The following is a 26,613-nucleotide window of genomic DNA, read 5'->3' as shown; positions in this document are numbered from 1 at the left end:
TTATTAAAATTGTATCTCCACTGTTAATAAATGAGAATAAAAAAGTCAAACATTTTGATGCATTACAGTAATATTACAATGCAAAAAATCTTAAAGCTTCATTTTTTTTATGCAAAATATAATTTATTATTTATTATTCATTTTTATTTGTATTAATTTATTCTGTGGTTGAAATGTGACCTAAAGATGTTTTCTTTAGACACACCCATTTATGACTTGTTTACCTCGCTTGTTTTTATCTCAGGTGGTTTGCCAGTGTTGGATAATGAAATGTTTCACTCTGAGATTGTGAGTGAGTTATTTTTGGCTTATGTGCCATTATGGTCCAGACCCATAAACATACATTAGTATGAACTGAATGCACAGTCAAAATAAACCGTTTGTTGACATCTCTGCTCACAGGCTGGTCATACAGTCCGTAGCTAAGAAGACAGTTCCTCTAGTGGTCCTGAGAGCCACAGCAGGACTGAGACCGCTGCTGCCCGCTAAAGCTCATGCACTTCTGGAGGAGGTACTGAACTCATGCAGTCCCGAAGTACATGCTTGGAACAATACTTCACTTTCCTCTCATACATCAGTTATGGGGCGTTCACACTGACAATGGTTTCATAAGATCGCGCTCAGGTCTAGCTTGTAACCCTTATTCTGTGTTAATATTATGGCAGGTTCCTATAGCTACAGCTATATATATATATATATATATAAAATAAAAATATTTGTGTGAATGCCACTTTAGGCCAAGAGGTTTCCATCAAACAACATGCTGCATAAGTTTCTCTGTCTTTACCCATTAACATCACATTTATTATTATATTTTCTATCATAACAGTGTTTTCTCGCAGGTTCAAGACGTCTTTGATGAATGTCCGTTTTATGTGCCTGCTAACAGTTTCAGTATCATGGATGGCACAAATGAAGGTATGTTTGCATTTAAAGATTCAGACAACAACTAGAAAACAACGTCTTATTACATAAATAAATGAAAACATCATCTACAACTCAAAGCAAACACATCAGCAGTTTAGAAAAGAACAGTAAATTATTGGAGATTATGTGCTCAGACACACCAGTGGTTACTGTTGTTTGTGATGGTTTACCTGAGCCGTCAGCTGTGATGTAATTGACATTATCACTGAAGTTTGATGAGGCAGCAGTCAGTGTGATTAGTTTAGCTGCAATTAAAATCTTCTCTTGTAAGTTGATGTTTAAGGTATACAGGGAAGTCCAAAAAATTAAATAAATAAATAAATGGGGCCACTATACTTGATTACTCATATTTTAAAAATGCATAAAGGCGTTTGCATGATTTTTGGCAAACTTCTACGACTTTTTGTCCCGAACACATATGTGAATTTTATTTGCATCAGTTGCACAAAATAAAGTGGCACCATATGGCGATACACATGGGGTGTAATAATAGACACATTACTTTCACGCTGAAATAATCCAAAACTTCTAAAATTCAGAACATTTTCTGTTTTAATGAAATGTTAACAACAAAATGACATTACTGTGACGTCATCATGAGCAACAACTTGCTACAAATAAATAAGTAAATTATTTAGCTAATTTTTCAATTGCCGAAAACTTCGGTGCTTCTCTTTCGCCACGTGGTCCCCTTTTTTTTTTTTTTTTTTTTTTTTTGGGCCACCATGTAAATCATGTTGGCATACGAATATACCTCACACACTGATTTACTTGAACTCTTCAAGCTCTGAAAAAAAAATCGTCAGAATATTAATAAGTACAGTCTTGACCAATACAAAATAGTTATCGTCTGAAAGTTTAGAAGCTCTACTTTCCAATGCATGTAGACATTATGATCAAAACTGAATTTATAAAAAATTTGCACTGTACATATTATTGCAATCAGTAAAAATATCAAACTCATCAAACGTGTTATATGTTGTTGGAAAGATCTCAAAGAGTAGAATACAACCAGCCTATTTGTTTTACTCACAGACACAAATATAGCAAGTAATAGTTAAGTATATGTCTTTGACAGTTATGTTGGTGTTAGCTAATATGCCGCGTTTTCAATTATAACTTCACAAAAAATAAACGGAACATAAAATATCACATACCATTACTTAGAGGATGTGATTATCTTTCAAACGAGCCCACACACAAGATAATCAGATGCATAGATCATTAGATAATCCACATGAAGCACAATGTTACATATGACCACCAGGAGATGGCGCCAAATACATGACACAGACTCAATGATGACTCAAATGACACAGAATGAAACTCATTCTGTGAAATCTCATTACTAAAATCATGTCTGCATGCTATACAAACCTTTAGTCATTGTTGTGTTTGCATGTGTAATTAGTTCTTATGTACAATTATTATGTTTTATTTGTTTGGAGATGTTTTTGGACACTATGATCAATTATATTTGTAATGCTATAACTTTTGATTGCTTTGACGTATCAACACTAAATTATTCTCAGATACAGTTGACATGATTGGACACAAAACAAAAGCAGTTTTTCAGAGCCACTTTATTTACACCCAGAGATATATAATGTTAAATTAGAAAAATAAATTTTTGGCTTAATTTTATTTATTTAGTTTAATAAATAGTAGTTTATTATGCTGAAAGTCTGAGAATGTATCATAATCTATATCATTAAAAATGTATTTTTCTTTTCAATGATACCAAACACTTGTCTCATTTCAAACACATCATCATCATCATAAAAACAACATATTCAACCCAATTTACTTCCGTCATGTAACATATTTCTGAGTGAAACAGAATTCAACCAGATCAATTGATTGCATGGTGTAAAGTGTCTTTATAAGAGGGCTTGATGACATCATCAGAGGCAGAGCAAGTTATTACATTTTGATGAAAGAATATGAAGACAAACACTTTCTATTTATTTGGAGTTATGTGCACTGATGAATCATTCACAATCAGACCAGGAACATGCATTAAGAAAGTAAATAGTCTATTTTGATTTTATGTTGACTTAAATAAGGTACAACAGTCATAACACAGAAAATTACACATTTAATCCATCAGCACACTGATGGAGACTAGTTAGTTCATGCTGCATTTACCACCATCATCTGCCGTGTTTTTGTCCTTCAGAAGTAGAGCTTTATTTATATAGCACCATATAAAACAGTGTTTTCAAAGAGCTTTACAGATGTTTACATACATAGAATGAGAAACAGATTTAAAATAAAATCGAATTAAAAGAATAAGAAAACAAAATTGCATAAAAACACAGAATAGTAATAAAAACAGTTAAAGGAAGAAAATGAGATTGTTTGAGGAAAGGCCCTAGTGAATAAGTGTGTTTTGAGATACTTTTCAAAAGTGCTAATTGAGTCAATTCCTCTTAGGCCATCAGGGAGAGCGTTCCACAGCTTGGGACCAAAGTGACTAAAGGCTGACTCCCCACTTTTCAGATGTGTTTTAGGTCTGGATGTGACAAATGCATGGATGAGTTTCCCCGTCAGTAGCAGAGAGAATATCACATACTTTAGAGATGTTGCGAAGGTGATAGATAATATGCTGTTTTACAGACATTGCTATATGTTTTTTAAAACTAAGCTCACTGTCAAACTTCATTCCTAAATTCTTAACGTGATTGTTGGCTCTTAGAGGCAAGGAGACTACGTAAGGCATAATAAACTTTCTCTGTGGATCATTACCAATAACAAGGACCTTTGTCTTATCTTTGTTTAGTTGCAGGAAGTTCTCAGACATCCACATATCTATGCTCTCTATTAGAGATCGACGATAGTGGATTTAGCAGATAACCGATTAATCGGCCGATAGCTTTTAAAACTGATTTAAAGAATTTTTAAAATGTTCTTATTCTTTCCTTACTATGACATGCACAGACACAGAGGCTACACGATACCAAAATGGATAAAATCCCAGATTCAGTTTATTGTTCAACCAAAATCCCAATAATAACCCGAAAAAATTAAGATTTGATGCATAACATGGGACTTTTAACTATAAACAAGCCTGAAACACACCAGGGACTCTTATTTTGAAATGATGGAGACTTGGCCTTGTTACAGTGCTCTATATCAATTTTTTTTTTATTTATTTTTATTTTCTCCCCAGTTTGGAATGCCCAATTCCCAATGCACTCTAGGTCCTCGTGGTGGTATAGTGAATCGCCTCAATCCGGGTGGTGGAGGATGAGTCTCAGTTGCCTCCACGTCTGAGATCGTCAGTCCACACATCTTATCACGTGGCTTGTTGAGAGCGTTACCGTGGAGACATAGCGTGTGTGGAGGATTCACGCTATTCTCTGCGGCATCCACGCACAACTCACCACGCGCCCCACCGAGAGCAAGAACCACATTATAGCGACCACGAGGAGGTTACCCCATGTGACCTTACCCACCCTAGCAACTAGGCCAACTGGTTGCTTAGGAGACCTGATTGGAGTCACTCAGCACGCCCTGGATTCGAACTTGCGACTCCAGGTGTTGTGGTCAGCGTCTTTACTTGCTGAACTACCCAGACAACATCTATATTAATTATTAACCAAATTAAGCTTTTATAGCCTATATATTTCACCAGATGAGGTTTAATGAGGAATAAGGTTTATTATTTACAAGATATGAGTTGAAGACATCATGTATGTGCTGATGGGGCACATTTCTTGATTATCTAATTATAATAACAATCTACTGTATCTGCAACTATTGGCATAGATTTTTGCCGATAACTGATATTTCCAAAAAGCAGCAATTGGCACCGATTAATCATTAAAACTGATAAATCGTCTACCTCTACTCTCAATACAGTTATTTATTTTTGGGGGTCTGATGCAAGTGACAAGTAGAGTTGTGTATCATCTGCATATTGATGAAAAGAAATGTTATATTGATTAATTACACCAGCTAATAGAAGCATATTTAAGTTAAATAAACATGGGCCTAGAACTGAGCCTTGCGGGACACCACAAGGTTTTACATGACGTCTGGTGGTGTGTGTGTGTACTCAATGCAACATAGTAGTCCATGCCGCTTAAGTAGGACCAAAACCATATTGGACTGGGCCTGATAGGCCAACCCAGTTCTCCAGTCAGTCAAGCAGAATCATGTGAACAACTGTCAAATACAGTACTTTTTTGTAAACAGCATGGTGAACTGTTAGCACTTCCACTGTCTTTCTGCAGTTATACAGTCTCTTCTTAATTTTAAAGTCATATATATATATATATATATATATATATATATATATATATATATATTTTTTTTTTTTTTTTTTTTTTTTGTAGAGGGGGTTAGTCAGGTGTAGGTCTTTTTCTTAATTGTGCAACAGATTCAATACAGTCACACAGTCTGAGACTAAAACTCTCCACTAGAGTGTCTAAAGAGGAGGATGTAAGAGGACAGAGAGGTGATTTGAGCTCCATGAAGGTCACAGCAGTGAGTCATCCTCTTATCACCCACAGTGTTGGTACATATTGGCATTTGGAAGACGACAAAACAGTGGTCAGAATCCATATGAAATCATAAGTTCAAAGTCAGTTAAATCTCTAGAGAGCAGTTCCCTAAAATCATAAAGAAGTGTTAATATTCACAGAGTACGAGACTGTCATAGCAATCTTTCTATGTGTGATTGTAAATATGTTCAAACCTGTTTTCAGGTCACCTTTAGCCCAACACACAGAAGATGGTCGGCATTCTGGATCTGGGTGGAGGATCCACGCAAATCACCTTCCTTCCAAAGTCAAAGGTCAGTGTGTTGTCTCGCTGTTGAAGGCCACGTTCACACTAATTTCTTTGTTTGAAAACACATTGATTTTGCTACGTTTATGCCACTCATCCACATTGGAATGGTGGTTCCTGCACTAAAAATGGAGCATTTTGAAAATGCTCTTTATTACCGCATACTTTGGAAAACAATGACATTAGAACACAAAAAAAGTTCTCAAACTAATTTTTGATTAGTGTGAATGTGGCCTTTGATGATACATAGTGGTGTTTGCTAAGTGAAGCATCTTTATTACTATTTGAACAAACTCTTAACCCAAAGTTAATCTGCAGTGTGTAATCCGCCTTTATTTATATTTTACAGAAAACGATTGAGAGTGTGCCTGCTGATTATATCGCAAGATTCTACATGTTTAACTCAACTTATGAACTCTATACACACAGGTAACTATAATAAATGTAGTGTAGATCCCAGCAAACAATATAATTAGTATAGCGGTATTCTGTTTTACCAAAATGACGTATTCTCGACAGTTACCTTGGAAAGGGAATCAAAGCTGCTCAACTGTCAGCGCTCGGAGCTTCGGGCTCAGAAGGTAAAATATACGCATGTACACAGATATTATGTTTAATAATACAGAATATTTGTATATACATAATAGCAGTTATGTGTTGGTTTATTCAGTGTTCATGATTACATTGATATCAGTGCATTTATATTTGTGTTGTAGGTCTGGAGAGAACAGTTTTTAAAAGCTCTTGTTTACCCAAAAAATACACAGGGGAGTTCAGTTTTGGTGGGGTAACTTATCACGTCAGTGGAATCACACAAGGTACAATAAACTTTAATTATTAAAGTCTTAATGAATGAATGAATCTCATGAAACATTTCAAGAACATGTCTAGATCATATCTCATCCACAAATGTATATATATATATATATATATATATATATCTACAGTTGAAGTCAGTAGTTTACATACACTTAGGTTGAAGTCATTAAAACTCATTTTTCAACCACTCCACAGATTTAATATTAGCAAACTATAGTTTTGGCAAGTCGTTTAGGACATCTACTTTGTGTATGACGCGAGTAATTTCTCCAACAATTGTTTACAGACCGATTGTTTCACTTTTAATTGACTATATCACAATTCCAGTGGGTCAGAGGTTTACATATACCAAGTTAACTGTGCCTTTAGGCAGCTTGGAAAATTCCAGAAAATGATGTCAAACCTTTAGACAATTAGCTTCTGATTGGAGGTGTACTGAATTGGAGATGTACCTGTGGATGTATTTTAAGGCCTACCTTCAAAACTCAGTGCCTCTTTGCTTGACATCATGGGAAAATAAAAAATAATCAGCTAAGACTTCAGAAAAAACATTGTGCACCTCCACAAGTCTGGTTCATTCTTGGGAGCAATTTCCAAACACCTGAAGGTACCACGTTCAACTGTACAAACGATAGTACACAAGTATAAACACCATGAGACCACACAGCCATCATACCGCTCAGGATGGAGACACATTCTGTCTCCTAGAGATGAACGTAGTTTGGTGCGAAAAGTGCAAATCAATCCCAGAACAACAGCAAAGGACCTTGTGAAGATGCTGGAGGAAACAGGTAGACGAGTATCTACAGTTGTGCTGAAAAGTTTGCATACCCTGACAGAAATTGTGACATTTTGGCATTGATTTTGAGAATATGACTGATCATGCAAAAAAACTGTCTTTTATTTAAGGATAGTGATCATATGAAGTCATTTATTATCACATAGTTGTTTGGCTCCTTTTTAAATCATAATGATAACAGAAATCACCCAAATGGCCCTGATCAAAAGTTTACACACCCTTGAATGTTTGGCCTTGTTACAGACACACAAGGTGACACACACAGGTTTAAATGGCAATTAAAGGTTAATTTCCCACACCTGTGGCTTTTTAAATTGCAATTAGTGTCTGTGTATAAATAGGAGCACAATACTTGTTGACCCCTCTCCAAACATAGCGCTTATGGTTGTGACCATAAAGCTCTATTTTGGTCTCGTCACTCCAAATTACAGTGTGCCAGAAGCTGTGAGGCGTGTCAAGGTGTTGTCGGGCATATTGTAACCGGGCTTTTTTTGTGGCTTTGGCGCAGTAAAGGCTTCTTTCTGGCAACTCGACCATGCAGCTCATTTTTGTTCAAGTATCGTCGTATTGTGCTCCTTGAAACAACCATACCGTCTTTTTCCAGAGCAGCCTGTATTTCTCCTGAGGTTACCTGTGGGTTTTTCTTTGTATCCTGAACAATTCTTCTGGCAGTTGTGGCTGAAATCTTTCTTGGTCTACCTGACCTTGGCTTGGTATCAAGAGATCCCTGAATTTTCCACTTCTTAATAAGTGATTGAACAGTACTGACTGGCATTTTCAAGGCTTTGGATATCTTTTTATATCCTTTTCCATCTTTATAAAGTTCCATTATCTTGTTACGCAGGTCTTTTGACAGTTCTTTTCTGCTCCCCATGGCTCAGTATCTAGCCTGCTCAGTGCATCCACGTGAGTGTTAAACTCATTGACTATTTAGTTTTCATTCCCTCCAAACAGCTTGCATTCCCTCGCAAGTTTGCGTTCCTTCACAATAAGTTTTGCGTTCCCTTTCAATATTTTTGCGTTCTCACAATGTTTTGCTTTCCCTTTCAATAGTTTTGTGTTCCTTTGCAATAGTTTTCATTCCCTCCTAATAGCTTGCATTCCCTTGCAATAGTTTGCGTTCCTTCGCAATAAGTTTTGCGTTCCCTCGCAACAGTTTTCGTTCCCTCGCAACAGTTTGCGTTCCCTCCTAACAGCTTACGTCCCTCACAAGTTTGCGTTCCTTCGCAATAAGTTTTGCGTTCCCTTTCAGTAGTTTTGCGTTCTCGCAATAAGTTTTGCGTTCCATTTCAATAGTTTTGTGTTCCTTTGCAATAGTTTTCGTTCCCTCCTAATAGCTTGCATTCCCTCGCAATAGTTTGCGTTCCTTCGTAATACGTTTTGTGTTCCCTTTCAATAGTTTTGCGTTCCCTTGCAACAGTTTTCGTTCCCTCCAAATAGCTTGCGTTCCCTCGCAAGTTTGCGTTCCTTCACAATAAGTTTTGCGTTCCCTTTCAATATTTTGCGTTCCCTTGCAATAGTGTTCGTTCCATCCTAATAGCTTGCATTCCCTCACAATAGTTTGCATTCCTTCGCAATAAGTTTTGCTTTCCCTTTCAATAGTTTTGCATTCCCTTTCAATAGTTTTGCATTCCCTTTCAATAGTTTTTGTTCCCTCCAAATAGCTTGCGTTCCCTCGCAAGTTTGCGTTCCTTCGCAATAAGTTTTGCGTTCCCTTTCAATAGTTTGCATTCCCTCGCAATAGTTTTCATTCCCTCGCAATAGTTTGCATTCTAACGCAATAAGTTTTGCGTGTCCTTGCAATAAATGTTCCATGGTTTTACTAAAATAACCATATTTTAGCCTTGATATTCAAAGTATTACCATACTAGGCCTACAAATACAGACAAACAAAAACTATGGTAATAAAAATGATAATTTTGTGGTTATTGATGAATTCCTTATTGCGAGGGAACGCAAACTATTGCAACCAAACTATTGTAACCATGGTATTTGTAGTAAAACTATAGTAACCACAAGATTAACCATGGTTAATCTATAGTAAAACCATGGTTTCAGTAATAAAAAATAAAAAAATAACTAAATAATAATAAATTAAAAAAACGATTCACCTAAAACAATCATGGTTAGTACAATATGACTATAGAAAAACATGTTTTCCACAATATTGGTAGCATTTTATTATAAGGTTACATTTGTTAACATTAGTAAATGCACTAGGTATCATTAACCTATAATAAACAAAATATTTCTATGGTATTTATTAATCATTGTTAATAAAAATAAAAAAATGTAATGGTTAATGTTAGTTCATAGTACATTAACTAATGTTAATATATACAACTTTTGGTAAATGTATTGCGAGGGAACGCAAACTATTTCAGAAAAAAAAAAAATAAGGGCCCCGTACATTTCACCCCAAAATCTAAAAATTATACTTTGAAGAAAATGAAGACCATTAAGAATTTTAAAGCCCATTTTCTACCAAATTCTCAGAACCATAATGTGTCCAGGGACTTTATTTTCTTTTATTTCTATTTTTTATTAAATTCTAATTACTGTAATACAGTACTAGTTTATCACAAAGGCAGTACAATAAATGTACTATACCATAAATATAGCATTATTTTTTCCATCACATTACGGTAATGAGAATATATATATTTTTTATTATTTTCAGGGAGGCTTTAAAAATGACTTCATTGTCTTCTAGTAAAATAATTTTGTCCTCTTTTCTCTTGATTTTGGGGTGAAGTATGAGCTCTGTATGACGGTGTGGTGCTGTTTTAAAGTCTCAGGAAGTAAAAATAACGCTGCACTTTGAAAAAAAGGTTCTCATTTGAGTTGCCAATAGAAAACATTTTTTCTCTGCACATTTCTATTGAGATTGTGGAAGCTCTAATAATTGTATTACCTTATGTTGTCTTGTTAGGAAGATGCATTTACATCTGCTGAACGTTTGACCTTCTCAGATGACACGTCAATACTGCAACAAAAGATTATTTTGTAAATTGATGCGCTGTCGTACTGTTTACATTGTTGGAACCATTCGCAACATCTGTCTAATGTGCTGTATGTTTAAATCATTATGACACATGAGTCATATGTTGTAGTTTGAGAGTGGTAACTCTAATATTAAATATTTTTTATTAGGAAAATGATACATTATGTCTGTTCAATGTAAACAAAAACATAAAACAAAAAAAAACTAAAAGGTGTATAAGTATTTGTTTCCTAAAATACTTTATTTACAAAAACAACAACTACAGCAGTGCAACCACATCGTCACTGTACGCGTGTCCTGTTGTCATGGTAACCAGGTCATGAGGGGGCGACAGGACGATTGCAGGATCTGATGGACCTGAATGAATGAAAGATGCTGTTATGTAGTTATAGATGACAGTACAGAAGTCTTTGCGTTTCTGCGTTCAGATGTTTGTACCTTGTGTTCTCAACATGGCGTGATGTAAATTCATGGACTCTACCGTGGTCATGTTCACTATCGAGTCGCTGCCACCGCCATCCGCCTCCAACAAGCTGCTGTGAGTGAGCGCCTCACCTGTCAATCACACACAAACACCACCCACTCATCCGCCGCTCAAACTGACATTTGTATTAAAACACATTCAAACTACTGCTGTCTGAAATAACATACTACTGTACTGCACACTTAATAGTACATCAGAATATACAATATAATGCACACAGATTTTAAACTAAATATTATTCTATATAGCACACAGTATTCAAGAATAAATGTCCAACATCTTTTTTTACATACTAAACGCAGTATTATTTATGTTGGTACTATCTCAAACATGTGTTAGTGTAGCTACAGCTGTCAAGAAATGATGACACATATTATTTAGTATTATTATTCATCACCTTACCCATGTCTCTGCTGTCAGGGGCGGGCGCTGCGTCCTCGCCGTGTCTCTTTTTCATGTGGACGTTTCTGCTGCCGCTCTGAGAGAAAGTTTTACCGCAGATTGAGCACACGTGAGGCTTCTCACCTGACGACGACAACAACAACAACAACATGAGAGTAGTCTTCACAACTTAAGTGATGGTATTTAATAATAATGCATTATAATCACAATGGACTAATAAATAAACAAGAGTGCTACCATCTACAGCTATGGTGATATTTCCAGAATATATCTCTCATTATCATGTACCTGCACTAAATTGCTTAAGAGTTCATATTTTACCATCAAAGGAACCATCATTTTACTCAAACATCCATTGCAGCCAAATAGATTTAACTCAAGAGAGAATGATGTTTAATAAATCTCAATTATATGCACCAAAAACAGCAATATTTACCCACATATATATTTATATTAAAACATTTTAATATATGAAAAATGGCACGTGGCGACTTCAGTGAACATTTCTGTGTGATAACACAAACAATTTATTGAATCACACTTTTTGAATCAATTAATTGAAACAGACAGTTTGATGTGATTCACTGATGAATTAAAGAGCACCTATTATGGTTTTTCAAATATTTCCTTTCATGTAGTGTGTTTTATAGCTGTTTGTGAATGTAAAAAAGTCTGCAAAGTTTCAAAAATCAAAGTGCACGACAAATGTAGTTATTGACTCCCAAAAGAAAGAACCGATTCTGAACACCTGAAACGAGTCGTTAGTAATTCCAGACTTACTTCCTGTACTAATCTACGTAATTCGGTAACAAAAAACCCGCCTCTGGTCTTCATTGGCTGCTCGCGAACAGCTTTGACCCGCCCTCAAACACTACACTAAGCGGTAGACCAATCGCAACAGACTGGGACATCTGACCAATCAGAGCAGAGTATGCTCTCTGAAGGAGTTTAGAATGAATCCTTTAGAACGGATCATTGAACGAGTCGTTTTTGACACTGGGAAAAAAAGGTAATGCTGCAATTTAAACTATGAGCAAATTAAAGTGTTTTCTGACCTTGGATGCATGTAAATCTATTGTATGAGAACTTCAAAACCAAATTAGGCATGTTTAAAAACCATAATAGGTGCTCTTTAAGATCCACCAATAAGAAATCACTCAGTCGTAACGCTCTCATACTCATGAATCACAACAGAAGGAAGAATCATTAAACTAATCTAATGATGCACTCTTTAGAAACTTAAATGGACAAATTTAAATCATTGCAATATTCACAATGATGCTTAGTTTTATATAGCCAGTACAATCATCACAAATATACAGTGAATATTCTATATGTCAATGTTAGGTTATGTTGTCTTACCAGAGTGAACGAGCATGTGTTTGCGCAGACTGGAGTATTCTGCGAAGGAGCGACCGCAACTGTCGACCTCACAAAGAAAGGGTTTTTCACCTTCAAAACAAAATTAAAATGTTATTCATGGCAGCACTTTCATGACTTTCATATTCTGATGATTAAAAAGACTGCAGTTTGCATTAGCGTGCATGTGCTGTGTGTGTACCAGTATGTGTGCGTTTGTGATTCTTCAGGTTGCCGGCGGTGGTGAACTTCTTGCCGCAGTTCTTCTCGTTGCAGATGAACGGTTTGTCGCCGTTGTGAGTTCTCATGTGCACCTGCAGCCGCTGCAGCACGTAAAAACTCTTTTCACACCCTTCTGCTCCACAGCGGAATGTACGGTCATTCCTGACAAACAAAACAATGTTACCACCAGATCATGTTAAAAAAACAACTCATTCGTTTTTCAGCATAAGTTTAATATAAATATTTCATTTCAAATCAAAAAATACATTGTTCAAGATATTTTCTGGATGGTTATAGTTTATAGCACAATGTAGTTTCAACATTTAGGCTGAGGTGGAATTGCAAAAACTATGTTTAAAAAAGGTTTCACCCAAGTCAGTGTTGTTGTGTCGGGCTCAGACAAACAGAGCAATGTTTTGAAAGTGCCAGAGACACAGTGTGACACTTTTCAGGGAAACTACAAATGGATTACATATAGTTAACTCTGACCTTTAAACTGGGATATCAGGAAGTATTTTATCAGCCAAAACAATTAGATCTATCCATCTAACTAATCTGTAAAACAGTACTGCCACTGCAGCCTTTGTAGTATTTAGTACCTTGTGTAAGTACTCTAGTGTTCTTACTGGCACTTACAATTTCGCTTTACCCGCTTGAGTAATTACTACCTGCAGAATAAAATTTTCTTGTTAGCCACTTGGTAAGAAAAAGTATTTCCCTACATTACCATACTGGAGATTTTGCCGATACCGATAACTAAGGTGGTGGAAACGGCCGATAGCCGATTAATCGGCTAATCGTTTTTCTTTTAAATCAATTTAAAAGAATGATAAAAAATATCTTAGTCTTCCTTACTATGAAGGGCAGTCATTGAGGCTCTAAGAGTCCAAAATGAATAAAATCCCAAAAGCACTTTATTGTGCAACCAAACAGAAAAATTAATATTTGGTGTAAACACGGGACTTTTAACTATAAACAAGCCCAAAATACTCTGTCATTTGCTCTGTTACAATGTTTTATATGCAAGTATTTACCAAATGAAGCTTTTTATAGCCTTTATATTCATCAGATGATGAGTTTTGTGTCTACATTATATGTATATATATATATATACAGTTGTGCTGAAAAGTTTGCATACCCTGGCAGAAATTGTGAAATTTTGTCATTGATTTTGAAAATATGACTGATCATGCAAAAAAACTGTCTTTTATTTAAGGATAGTGATCATATGAAGCCATTTATTATCACATAGTTGTTTGGCTCCTTTTTAAATCATAATGATAACAGAAATCACCCAAATGGCCCTGATCAAAAGTTTACACACCCTTGAATGTTTGGCCTTGTTACAGATACACAAGGTGACACACACAGGTTTAAATGGCAATTAAAGGTTAATTTCCCACACCTGTGGCTTTTTAAATTGCAATTAGTGTCTGTGTATAAATAGTCAATGAGTTTGTTAGCTCTCACGTGGATGCACTGAGCAGGCTAGATACTGAGCCATGGGGAGCAGAAAAGAACTGTCAAAAGACCTGCGTAACAAGGTAATGGAACTTTATAAAGATGGAAAAGGATATAAAAAGATATCCAAAGCCTTGAAAATGCCAGTCAGTACTGTTCAATCACTTATTAAGAAGTGGAAAATTCAGAGATCTCTTGATACCAAGCCAAGGTCAGGTAGACCAAGAAAGATTTCAGCCACAACTGCCAGAAGAATTGTTCAGGATACAAAGAAAAACCCACAGGTAACCTCAGGAGAAATACAGGCTGCTCTGGAAAAAGACGGTGTGGTTGTTTCAAGGAGCACAATACGACGATACTTGCACAAAAATGAGCTGCATGGTCGAGTTGCCAGAAAGAAGACTTTACTGCGCCAATGCCACAAAAAAACCCGGTTACAATATGCCCGACAACACCTTGACACGCCTCACAGCTTCTGGCACACTGTAATTTGGAGTGATGAGACCAAAATAGAGCTTTATGGTCACAACCATAAGCGCTATGTTTGGAGAGGGGTCAACAAGGCCTATAGTGAAAAGAATACCATCCCCACTGTGAAGCATGGTGGTGGCTCACTGATGTTTTGGGGGTGTGTGAGCTCTAAAGGCACGGGGAATCTTGTGAAAATTGATGGCAAGATGAATGCAGCATGTTATCAGAAAATACTGTCAGACAATTTGCATTCTTCTGCACAAAAGCTGCGCATGGGACGCTCTTGGACATTCCAGCATGACAATGACCCTAAGCACAAGGTCAAGTTGACCCTCCAGTGGTTACAGCAGAAAAAGGTGAAGGTTCTGGACTGGCCATCACAGTCTCCTGACCTTAATATCATCGAGCCACTCTGGGGAGATCTCAAATGTGCGGTTCATGCAAGATGACCAAAGACTTTGCATGACCTGGAGGCATTTTGTCAAGACGAATGGGCAGCTATACCACCTGCAAGAATTTGGGGCCTCATAGACAACTATTACAAAAGACTGCACGCTGTCATTGATGCTAAAGGGGGCAATACACAGTATTAAGAACTAAAGGTATGCAGACTTTTGAACAGGGGTCATTTCATTTTACTCTGTGTTGCCATGTTTTGTTTTATGATTGTGCCATTCTGTTATAACCTACAGTTGAATATGAATCCCAGAAGAAATAAAAGAAATGTTTTGCCTGCTCACTCTTTTGAGCACAACTGTATATATACGTATATATATATACTAGGGCTGAAAAATGAAATTTTTCATACTAAATTGTTTTAGATCTTCAAACGAGATATACTATATGGCCAAAAGTTTGTGGACACCATATGTGCTTGATGAACATTTGATTTCAAAACCTTAGGCATCAATTTCCCCCTTTGCTGTAATAACAGCTTCCACTCTTTTGGGAAGGCTTTCCACTATACTGTATGTAGTAACATGGCTGCAGGGATTTGCTCTCATTCAGACACAAGACTATCAGTGAGGTCAGGAACTGATGTTGGTCGATGGGGCCTGACTTACAGTTGCTGTTCCAGTTCACCCCAAAAGTGATCAGTGGGGTTCAGGTCTGGGCTTTGTGCAGGACGGTCAATTTCTTCCACGCCAGACACAGTAAACCATTTCTTTATGGATCTCACATTGTTCACAGGGGCATTGTCATGCTGGAACAGAAAAGGGCTATCCCCAAACAGTTGCCACATGTCTGGAAGCACACAAAGCCCAAGCCATTACATAAAGAACCATTAAGATTTTTCCTTACTGGATTTAATGGAGTAACCAAATTCGTTAATTAGAAGGGGGTGTCCACAAACTTTTGGCCATTTAGTGTATAGCATAAAACAAAGGCAACCTGAGTAAACACAAAATACAGTTTTCAAATATATTTTTTTTACTGAAGCAAAAAAGTTATCCAACACCTATATCACCCATGTGAAAAAGTAACTGCCCCCTTAATCTTAATATCTGGTTGTGCCACCTTTAGCAGCAACAACTGCAGCCAAACGCTTCCGATAACTGGAGATCCGTCTTTCACAACGCTGTGGGGGAATTTTGTCCCACTCTTCTTTGCAGAACTGCTTTAGTTCAGCAATACTGGAGGATTTTCGAGCATGAACTGTCCATTTAAGGTCCTGCCACAGCATCTCAATCGGGTTCAAGTCCGGACTTGAAGGCCACTCCAAAACGTTAATTTAGCTTCTTTTGATCCATGCAGAGGTGGACTTACTCCTGTGCTTTGGATCATTGTCTAAGTTGTGCTTGAGCTTCAACTAATGGACTGATGACCGGACGTTCTCCTTTAGGATTTTCTGGTAGAGAGCAGAATTCACGTTTCCCTCAATTATTGCAAGTCACCCTGAAGCAGCGAAGCATCCCCACACCATCACACTACCACCACCATGCTTGACCGTAGGTATGATGATCTTTTTGTGGAATTCTGTGTTTGATTTACACCAGATGTAACGGGACCCCTGTCTTCCAAACAGTTCCACTTTCGACTCCTCAGTCCACAGAACATTCTGCCAAAAGGAGGATCATCAAGGTGTGTTCTGGCAAAATTCAGACGAGCCTTAGTGTTCTTCTGGGTTAGCAGTGGTTTTCGCCTCACCACTCTTCCATGGATGGCATTTTTGGCCAGTGTCTTTCTGATAGTGGAGTCATGAACAGTGATCTTTAGTGATGTGAGAGAGGCCTGCAGTTCCTTGGATGTTGTCCTTAGCTTTTTTGTGACTTCCTGGATGAGTCATCACTGTGCTCTTGGAGGAATTTTGGCAGGACAGCCACTTCTGGGAAGGTTCACTACTGTGCCAAGTGTTTTCCATTTGGAGATAATGGCTCTCACTGCGGTTCTTTGGAGTCCCAGAGCCTTTGAAATATCTTTGTAACCCTTTCCAGACTGATGTATTTCAATCACCTTTTTCCTCATTATTTCTGGAATTTCTTTCGACCTTGGCATTGTGTGCTACAGAGTGAGACCTTTTAGCCAACTTCATGCTGCTGAAAAGTTCTAATTAGGTGTTGATTTGATTGAACAGGGCTGGCAGTAATCAGGTCTGGGTGTGTCTAGTCCAGCTGAACCCCATTATGTATGCAGTTTCATAGATTTGAGGATTTAGTACTTAGGGGCAAATACTTTATCACACAGGCCCAGTTGCTATTGGATAACTTTTTTGCTTCAATAAATAACTATCATTTAAAAACTGGATTTTGTGTTTACTCAGATTGTCTTTGTTTAGTATTTAGAATGAGATCCACAAAAACAGAAGAAATCAGGATGGGGCAAATACTTTTCCACAGCACTGTAATAATTGCAACAGGCCTAATATAAACTGTATATAATTTCACCAGATGAGATTTATTGATGAGGAATAAAAAAAATAAAAAAATATCTGCAACTTCCGGCATTTTTTAGATAACAGATAGTTCCAAAAAGCAACTATCGACACTGATTAATCAGTAAAACCGATATGTCGGACTACCTTTACTGGAGAAGAGTGTTTATAAATTCTATAATATCAGATTATATATTGGTAAAAGTGGTGACCTGTGTGTTTTTAAGTGGTATTTGCGGTGAGCTGGATAGGTGAATGTCCTGTGGCAGTTTTCATAAGGACATCTGAGCATTTTATCTGATGGCGTACGACTGGCTCGAGGCAGCGGCTCTTTTTTCGGCACCTCTGATTGACAGCTGTGAATGTGTTCACCTTGGCAAAAAACAGAGCTAGAGATTAGAGAGCGAGAAATATGATGCAAAGCAGCAATACATCCAGACACTCATTTAACCTCAAACTCAAACAGTTACCTTCATATACAATGATTTTCACAAAACAGTCAAGAGCTGTCTGCTGAAAGCACCAGCTCTAATCTGATTGGCTGACAACTTTGTTTGAGGCACTTAGTAGCGAGTAAACTAGGTATCCATGAGTTTTGTTGTGAAATAATCAGTGCTTATTACTTTTGGTCAGACTGAAATTCTAATGCTGGAACTTCAATTTAAACTGAATGAAGGTGTTACAGATTGAAAAAAATGTAACTGCATGCAGCAGAATTGATAATGAATGAGTTTAATTGACTCTTCCTCATGCTGTGTAGTGATGCTCGTACTGTCGCAGCTGGCGCGGGCGTCTTTCGCGAGCTGTGCCCGTGTAGCAGCGATCAGACTGTCGTGTGCTAGCTCCTGCACACGCAGGTACCACGGCACGCTGCCATCTGCGCAGATCTCCTCTTCTGCTTCATCAACATCATCCTGCACAAACACCAGCGGCTCTGATGAAGACGTCAATCCTACAGACAGACAGACAGACAGACAGACAGACAGACAGACAGTGTGTTTATCAATCACTTTAGCATCAAAATATACGACCTGAGACACAAATGACTTTCAGATGATTGGTGGATGTGTATGGATTTTTTTGATCCCAGAAGGGGTATAAACATTCCTATTATATAAATGTTTTCTTAATGATTGATCATAAATTGTTTGGGTTCATTAAATGTGATTGTCAATCAACAATGAACTTAAATATACAAAATTAATTTGGGTTTTGAGTCCATTTTTGACTCTTTCACATAAGAAATAAGTCTTTCAAATAGCTGTCTTCATGAAATGCACACTGTAAATGTCATTTTCCTAGGTCAAAGGTCAAAAGTCATATCAGAAACAAACTTAAAAAACTGACTTGAGGATTTGTTTACTTTAAAACGGCTAATAATTTTAACAAATAGCATAATGCAATCCATATATATACATATGGCTGTTTCTTCAACTTCTGGCATTTGTATTGTGTTTAATAGAATTCTGTGCTGTAAATGATGCCGATGGAAATAACTTTGATTGTTTCAAATAAAATGACTGATGTCTTGCTTTGGCTAATTTCTAAGGCTAATACAGTAGTGGCCAAAAATATTGGCACCCTTGGTAAATATGAGCAAAGAAGGCTTTGTATAAAAATCTGCATTGTTTATCCTTTTGATCTTTCAATCAGACAATTCACAAAAATCTAACCTTTAATTGAAGTTAAACAATTGAAACGGGAAATATATAATTATTAAATAAATATAAATATTCTCCAAAACACGTTGGCCACAATTATTGGCACCCCTAGAAATTCTTATGAGTAAAATATATCTGAAGTATATTCCCATTTATATTTTACACTGCAAAAAATGATTTTCAAGACAAGTATTTTTGTCTTGTTTTCCTGTAAAATGGGATAAGATATTAAGTCTTGTTTTAAGATAAATCAAACTAAATTTAGTGAACTTTAGACTCAAAACAAGAAAAAAAATCTGCCAGTGGGGAAAGCAAAATAAACTTGTTTTCTCTTTGAATTAAGTTTATTTTCTTACTCCATTGGTAAACAGTTTTTTCTTGTTTTAAGCATAAATCTCACTAAATTTGATTAGATTTCTCTCAAAACAAGACTTAAAATCTTATGCCAGTTTGCTCGTCAAGTAAATAAATCACGTTTTAAGAATGTTTAGATATGTTTACTGGAAAACAAGACAAAAATAATTTTCTTGAAAATAATTTTTTGCAGTGTACATTTTTTAGTACACCTTGGGTGACTAGGAACATGAAATTGTTCAGCCATGACTTCCTGTTTCACAGGGGTATAAAAATGAGTAACACACAAGCCAAATTCCCTTAATCATCAATCACAGTGGGTTAGACTAAAGAATATAGTTCTGATGTGTGGCAAAAGGTTGTTGAGTTTCACAAAATGGGAAGTGGCTATAAGAAAATAGCCAAAGCATTGAAAATGACCATTTCCACCATCAGGGCAACAATTGAGATGTTCCAGTCAACTTGAGATGTTAAGAACTGGCCTGGAAGAGGACATGTGTCTATATTGTCTCCACACACGGTGAGGAGGATAGTTCAAGTGGTCAAAACTTCTCCAAGGATCACAGCTGGAGAATTGCAGTAATTAGTTGTGTCTTGGGGTCAGAAAGTCTAAAAACAAATATCAGACATTACCTACATCACCACAAGTTGTTTGGGAGGGTTTCAAGAAAAAAAAAAAGCCTCTGCTCTCATCCAACAACAAACTCAAGCATCTTCAGTTTGCCAGACACTACTGGAACTTCAAATGGGACCAGGTTCTATGGTCAAATGAATCAAAAAAACAGCTTTCTGGCAGCAATCACCAGAGATGGGTTTGGCGCACACAGAGATGAAGAAGTACCTAATGCCCACAGTTAAATATGATGTTGGATCTTTAACGTTGTAGGGCTGTTTTTATGCCAGAGGTCCTGGACATCTTGTTCTGATAAATGGCATCATGGACTCTATCATATACCAACAGATACTAAATCAAAACCTGACTTCCTCAATGAAGCTTACAACGGGCCCTGGTTGGATCTTCCAGCAGGACAATGATCCAAAACACACAAAAATGGTTCACTGACCACAAACCCTAGGTTCTGCCATGACCATCCCAGTCCCTTGACCTGAACCCCATAGAAAACCTGTGGGGTGAACTGAAGAGGAGAGTCCATCAACATGGACCTCTGAATTTGAAGGATCTGGAGAGATTCTGTATGGAGGAATGATCTCAGATCCCTCGCCATGTATTCTCCAACCTCATTATGTATCATAAGAGAAGACTCAGAGCTGTTATCTTGGCAAAGGGAGGCTGCAAAAATTATTGAATAAAAGGGTGCCAATAATTACGGCCATAAAATATTTATTTAATAATGAGATATTTCCCCCTTTTCAATTGTTTTACTTCAATTAAAGGTTAGATTTTTGTGAATTTTTTTGAAAGAAAGATCGAAATGATAACAGCCTTCTTTGCTCATATTTACAAAGGGTGCAAATATTTTTGGCCACTACTGTACACACAATTAAATTATATTTTCACACTTTTTGTGTAATTTGGCAAAATTACAGCTTGATTGGAAATGACGCTCAATAAAAAGTAATATTTCCCTTGATTTTTCTTTGTTTCATGCTCTTCACTGACACTTTTGTCCACTTGGTTAACAAGTACACTTACTTTAAAAAAAACTTTATTAGGGGCAAAATTGTTTGGTGTGGTGAAAAGGACGCTACAACCGAAATTTTCTAGGATAAGCCACGCCTCATGTGATGTCATCAGACTTGAAACTCCACCCCATGTCAAAACAGTGCCACACAGTGAAGCGCAAAGAGAAATGAAGCGCAAAGGGAAAGAAGCAAAAGAATTGATGCCAAAAGTCTGTTGCAGATTAAAAAAAGGATCTCAATTCTTGGGTTTCGTTTACAACATACACTGTTTTTTTGCAGTTAAACACAGCTTTGTCTTTTGCAAATATATAAGGTGTCATATTGACTCTATAAATTTGACCTTCACATTACAAAACGTAACTGGTTTAAAAAGAATCAACCCCTGGGACATTAAAATGTGCTTGAAGTTGAATAAACACCCTTATATACAGTATATAGTACAGTATTGTTGATACCTTTGGCGAGGTTGAGCAGGACGTATGAAGAGCTGTCATGGTTCTGGAGCTCGTGTATGATGGTGGACGGGGTTTGTGTCGGGGGGGAGGAAGACTGCAGCTGCATCACCAGTGGACTGCGTTCGGGTCTGAACTCTGACAGCGATGTGGATGCCGCATGACTAAGAGCGCTCTCTGAAATACACAGAAGCATTGAAAAGGACCGATTCAAAAGAATGATTCGCTCCTGAATCAGACATCATTAATGGAGATTCGTATTAATCGTAAAGACAGCTATGTTTCACAGAAACAGTCACAGTTGCGAGAGGCTGCTGGAAGTGTTTGGTTTACCTGGACGTTCTAACGGGCTGCATAAGGAGTTTTGTGAGGGGGAGAGCAGAGGGACACAGGAGGGTTTGGTGTCTGATTCCTCCAGGCTCTGACCCAACGGTATGGAGGCGTTCTGAACAAACTCAACCAGCAGCTTCACAGAAAAACAACACGTTACTCACTTAACTAGTAGAATGTGTTAGTAAAACCTAATGACAGTGTCATTACAGATCTGTAGCAGATAGACTGATCATGTGTTTAACCAATATTTTTTAACCAGTTTTACGTAAACTCCTTAAGTAATCGGTTCTTCAATAGAAGTTCTAAATTCAAATATATAAATCAAATAATAAAATAGGGATAAACTATGATTTCCTTTTAAGGCTTTAAAACTATATGAATGACATGAAAAATAATGTTTTAAATATAAAAATATATCTAAATACTTCAAATATGTCTCTTTTTTTGGTCAACTTTAGTTTTGGTCAATTTTACATTTACACTTGTTTTTTGAACTCATATATACAGTTGTGCTCAAAAGTTTGCATACCCTGGCAGAAATTGTGAAATTTTGGCATTGATATTGAAAATATGACTGATCATGCAAAAAACTGTCTTTTATTTAAGGATAGTGATCATATGAAGCCATTTATTATCACATAGTTGTTTGGCTCCTTTTTAAATCATAATGATAACAGAAATCACCCAAATGGCCCTGATCAAAAGTTTACATACCCTTGAATGTTTGGCCTTGTTACAGACACACAAGGTGACACACACAGGTTTAAATGGCAATTAAAGGTTAATTTCCCACACCTGTGGCTTTTTAAATTGCAATTAGTGTCTGTGTATAAATAGTCAATGAGTTTGTTAGCTCTCACGTGGATGCACTGAGCAGGCTAGATACTGAGCCATGGGGAGCAGAAAAGAACTGTCAAAAGACCTGCGTAACAAGGTAATGGAACTTTATAAAGATGGAAAAGGATATAAAAAGATATCCAAAGCCTTGAAAATGCCAGTCAGTACTGTTCAATCACTTATTAAGAAGTGGAAAATTCGGGGATCTCTTGATACCAAGCCAAGGTCAGGTAGACCAAGAAAGATTTCAGCCACAACTGCCAGAAGAATTGTTCAGGATACAAAGAAAAACCCACAGGTAACCTCAGGAGAAATACAGGCTGCTCTGGAAAAAGATGGTGTGGTTGTTTCAAGGAGCACAATACGACGATAATTGAACAAAAATGAGCTGCATGGTCGAGTTGCCAGAAAGAAGCCTTTACAGCGCCAATGCCACAAAAAAGCCCGGTTACAATATGCCCGACAACACCTTGACACACCTCACAGCTTCTGGCACACTGTAATTTGGAGTGACGAGACCAAAATAGACCTTTATGGTCACAACCATAAGCGCTATATTTGGAGAGGGGTCAACAAGGCCTATAGTGAAAAGAATACCATCCCCACTGTGAAACATGGTGATGGCTCACTGATGTTTTGGGGGGGTGTGAGCTCTAAAGGCACGGGGAATCTTGTGAAAATTGATGGCAAGATGAATGCAGCATGTTATCAGAAAATACTGGCAGACAGTTTGCATTCTTCTGCATGAAAGCTGCACATGGGACGCTCTTGGACTTTCCAGCATGACAATGACCCTAAGCACAAGGCCAAGTTGATCCTCCAGTGGTTACAGCAGAAAAAGGTGAAGGTTCTGGAGTGGCCATCACAGTCTCCTGACCTTAATATCATCGAACCACTCTGGGGAGATCTCAAACATGCGGTTCATGCAAGACGACCAAAGAATTTGCATGACCTGGAGGCATTTTGCCAAGACGAATGGGCAGCTATACCACCTGCAAGAATTTGGGTCCTCATAGACAACTATTACAAAAGACTGCACGCTGTCATTGATGCTAAAGGGGGCAATACACAGTATTAAGAACTAAGGGTATGCAGACTTTTGAACAGGGGTCATTTAATTTTTTAAAAGTTTTGTTTTATGATTGTGCCATTCTGTTATAACCTACAGTTGAATATGAATCCCATAAGAAATAAAAGAAATGTGTTTTGCCTGCTCACTCATGTTTTCTTTAAAAATGGTACATATATTACCAATTCTCCAAGGGTATGCAAACATTTGAGCACAACTGTATATATAACATTTTTTTTATTATTATAATATGCAATAGTAAAATATTTATTTCCTAATTTCTTCACTTTCACACGTTATTTAAATGCTCTGATTAAACCCATGAGCCCTTATTTGTCATGTAGCAAAATCTTTGAGATTTCGTTTCATCATTTTATCACCCCAGAGAAATAGAGTAAGCATGTCTCTGCTCTGTGTCACTGCGTGTCATTAACACAGTGTGTATGAACCATGAACATTTGCCATTAAACGATCGTTTAAAGTGAAACCAGAGCGCTTTGCGTTCGCTATCACAGTTTATACTTTTTCGTTTATATTTTCGTGGGAGTTTGGCACATGCCTCTTCTGACAGCGTGCATCAGATCGCTTCACATGCTCTGCCGGAAAGGAGCTGGTTGACCTCCACGGTGCATCTCAGTGACGCTCGGACGCAGAGTTCAACTGAATGACACACAAATGCGCCGTTCATGGTATTTATACAGTACATTCACTTAAAATTCCCTTATTTGGGCATTAAAATATGATTGGAATTTGAATGCCCAATTATCGCGGTTGTCTCAAATAACCACAGTTAGATCAAATCACCATGATTATTAATCATGACAAATCTGTGAAAACATCAAACTCATCAAATAGTCATGTGTCATTTGTTGTTGGAAAGTTCTCAAAGAGTAGAATACAACATTGTTTTACTCACAGACACAAATATAGCGAGTAATAGCTAAGTATATGTCTTTGATAATTATGTTGGTGTTGCTTATATGCCGCTTTTTCGCTTATAACTTCACAACAGAACAGAACATAAAATATCACATGCCATTACTTAGAGGAGGTGATTATCTTTCAAACGAGTCCACACACAAGGTAATCAGATGTATAGATCATTAGATAATCCACATGAAGCACAATGTTACATATGACCACCAGGAGATGGCGCCAAATACATGACACAGACTCAATGATGACTCAAATGACACAGAATGAAACTCATTCTGTGAAATCTCATTACTAAAATCATGTCTGCATGCTATGCAAACCTTTAGTCATTGTTGTGTTTGCATGTGTAATTAGTTCTTATGTACAATTATTATGTTTTATTTGTTTGGAGATGTTTTTGGACACTATGATAAATTATATATGTAATGCTATAACTTTTGATTGCTTTGATGTATCAACGAATTTTTTTCTCAAATATAGTTAAGATGATTGGGAACAAAACAAAAGCTTTTTGGAGTTACCTTATTTATACACAGAGATATATAATGTCAAATGAGAAAAATAAGAAAAGAAAAAAAGTACATTTCTGGTTTAATTGTTTTGTGATTTTTCATCAGTTTTTTAGGCTGAGAGTCACAGAATGTATCATAATCTATATCATTAAAAAATGTAAGAGTTTTCTTTACAATGATACCATACACTTCACCCTGTTTTGTTTTTTTGTTTTTTTTTTCGTTTTTTTATACGCCTTTAATTTTGGGTACGCCACTGAAACAGGAAATCTTTAAAAATACCTTCAGAGCTTAAAGGTTAATTATGTATAATTGTGTCAATAATTAAAGTAAAATAGCACAATTAAACTATTAAAAATCTGTTCTGCATATTGGTTACAAAATAAAGATAAAATTAATCATTATCAGTCATAAAAAAAAAAACAATACCAGTGATTCTGCAACCAAATGCAAAAGTGTTGAGACAGTGATACCTCGGGTTTGGAATCAAGTTCATCAGAGAACATCGATTCAGAGTAATGTGATCTGGAATAATGACAGAGAATATATTAATATACAATGCGGTTTAAAAGAATGGCTGATTATTGACTGACTGAATGTTATATTTAACAAACTGACCCAGTTCAAGTGGGTTCATGTGCTGTCTGGGTCAGAGGTCAAAGGTTGTATCAATCACCTGCTGTCACAGATTGACTGACAGATCTGAAGCCTGAGTGATATTTACAATAATCAGTAAATAATCAAACACATAATGGAGAAGAAGATTTCAAAAGTAATCTATAACAACATCACATACACACATTAGTACAATATAAATACCCATATCGTGCAAATTATAAAGTATAAATCTACAGTAATATCTGCTTTTAAAGTCTTTACAAGTCTGAAACAGGTAGAGTTTAATATTAATATACATTTAATATCTGATGTAAAAAGTTATTAGTTTAAATCACAATCATTGTGTATTAAACTGAACATGATATACACAAGTGATAGAGGACTGTCATATAAATTCATCTTTATAAACTCTATTTACCGTCATTATGTGTGCTGAAGCCGCTGAACACAACACAGACAACATCACATGCACTTCCGGGTCACATGGCCGCTATGATTGGATGTACTTCCGGAGTAGAGGTTACTGTTGTCACACCAACATCTAGTTTATTTTAGTACTTTAAGCATTTAAATAATAATAATC

General features: G+C 36.7%; 2 protein-coding genes across 6 annotated transcripts in view; both read right to left on the bottom strand.

Annotated features, from left to right (window-relative positions):
- LOC127409695 (CLOCK-interacting pacemaker-like) overlaps positions 1-26,613 on the bottom strand; it is a 287,186-nt gene that overhangs the window by 249,083 nt on the left and 11,490 nt on the right. The gene's annotated exons all lie outside the window — the stretch shown is intronic.
- Positions 10,453-26,516, bottom strand: LOC127409677 (zinc finger protein 410-like). 3 transcript variants are annotated; one of them, XM_051644421.1, is made up of 12 exons: positions 26,449-26,516; positions 26,031-26,121; positions 25,842-25,937; positions 22,059-22,191; positions 21,729-21,902; positions 18,387-18,566; positions 17,827-17,986; positions 12,791-12,972; positions 12,592-12,681; positions 11,230-11,352; positions 10,782-10,898; positions 10,453-10,700 (listed from the first exon to the last, which is right to left on the bottom strand). In XM_051644421.1, the coding sequence occupies exons 5-12, from the start codon at positions 21,832-21,834 to the stop codon at positions 10,603-10,605; spliced, it is 1,056 nt and encodes a 351-aa protein (XP_051500381.1). In that variant the 5' UTR covers positions 21,835-21,902; positions 22,059-22,191; positions 25,842-25,937; positions 26,031-26,121; positions 26,449-26,516; the 3' UTR covers positions 10,453-10,602. The 3 variants fall into 3 exon arrangements, 2 of the variants coding, with proteins under 2 accessions (XP_051500381.1, XP_051500380.1); XM_051644420.1 differs by having other exon boundaries at positions 25,886-25,937; XR_007892022.1 differs by having other exon boundaries at positions 10,533-10,700; positions 11,225-11,352; positions 25,886-25,937.

This window comes from Myxocyprinus asiaticus, chromosome 19, assembly GCF_019703515.2.
Source record: "Myxocyprinus asiaticus isolate MX2 ecotype Aquarium Trade chromosome 19, UBuf_Myxa_2, whole genome shotgun sequence".
In the NCBI taxonomy this organism is placed as follows: Eukaryota; Metazoa; Chordata; class Actinopteri; order Cypriniformes; family Catostomidae; genus Myxocyprinus; species Myxocyprinus asiaticus.
Note: the sequence above shows the minus strand (reverse complement) of the source record. Positions and strands in the feature narration are given on the sequence as shown.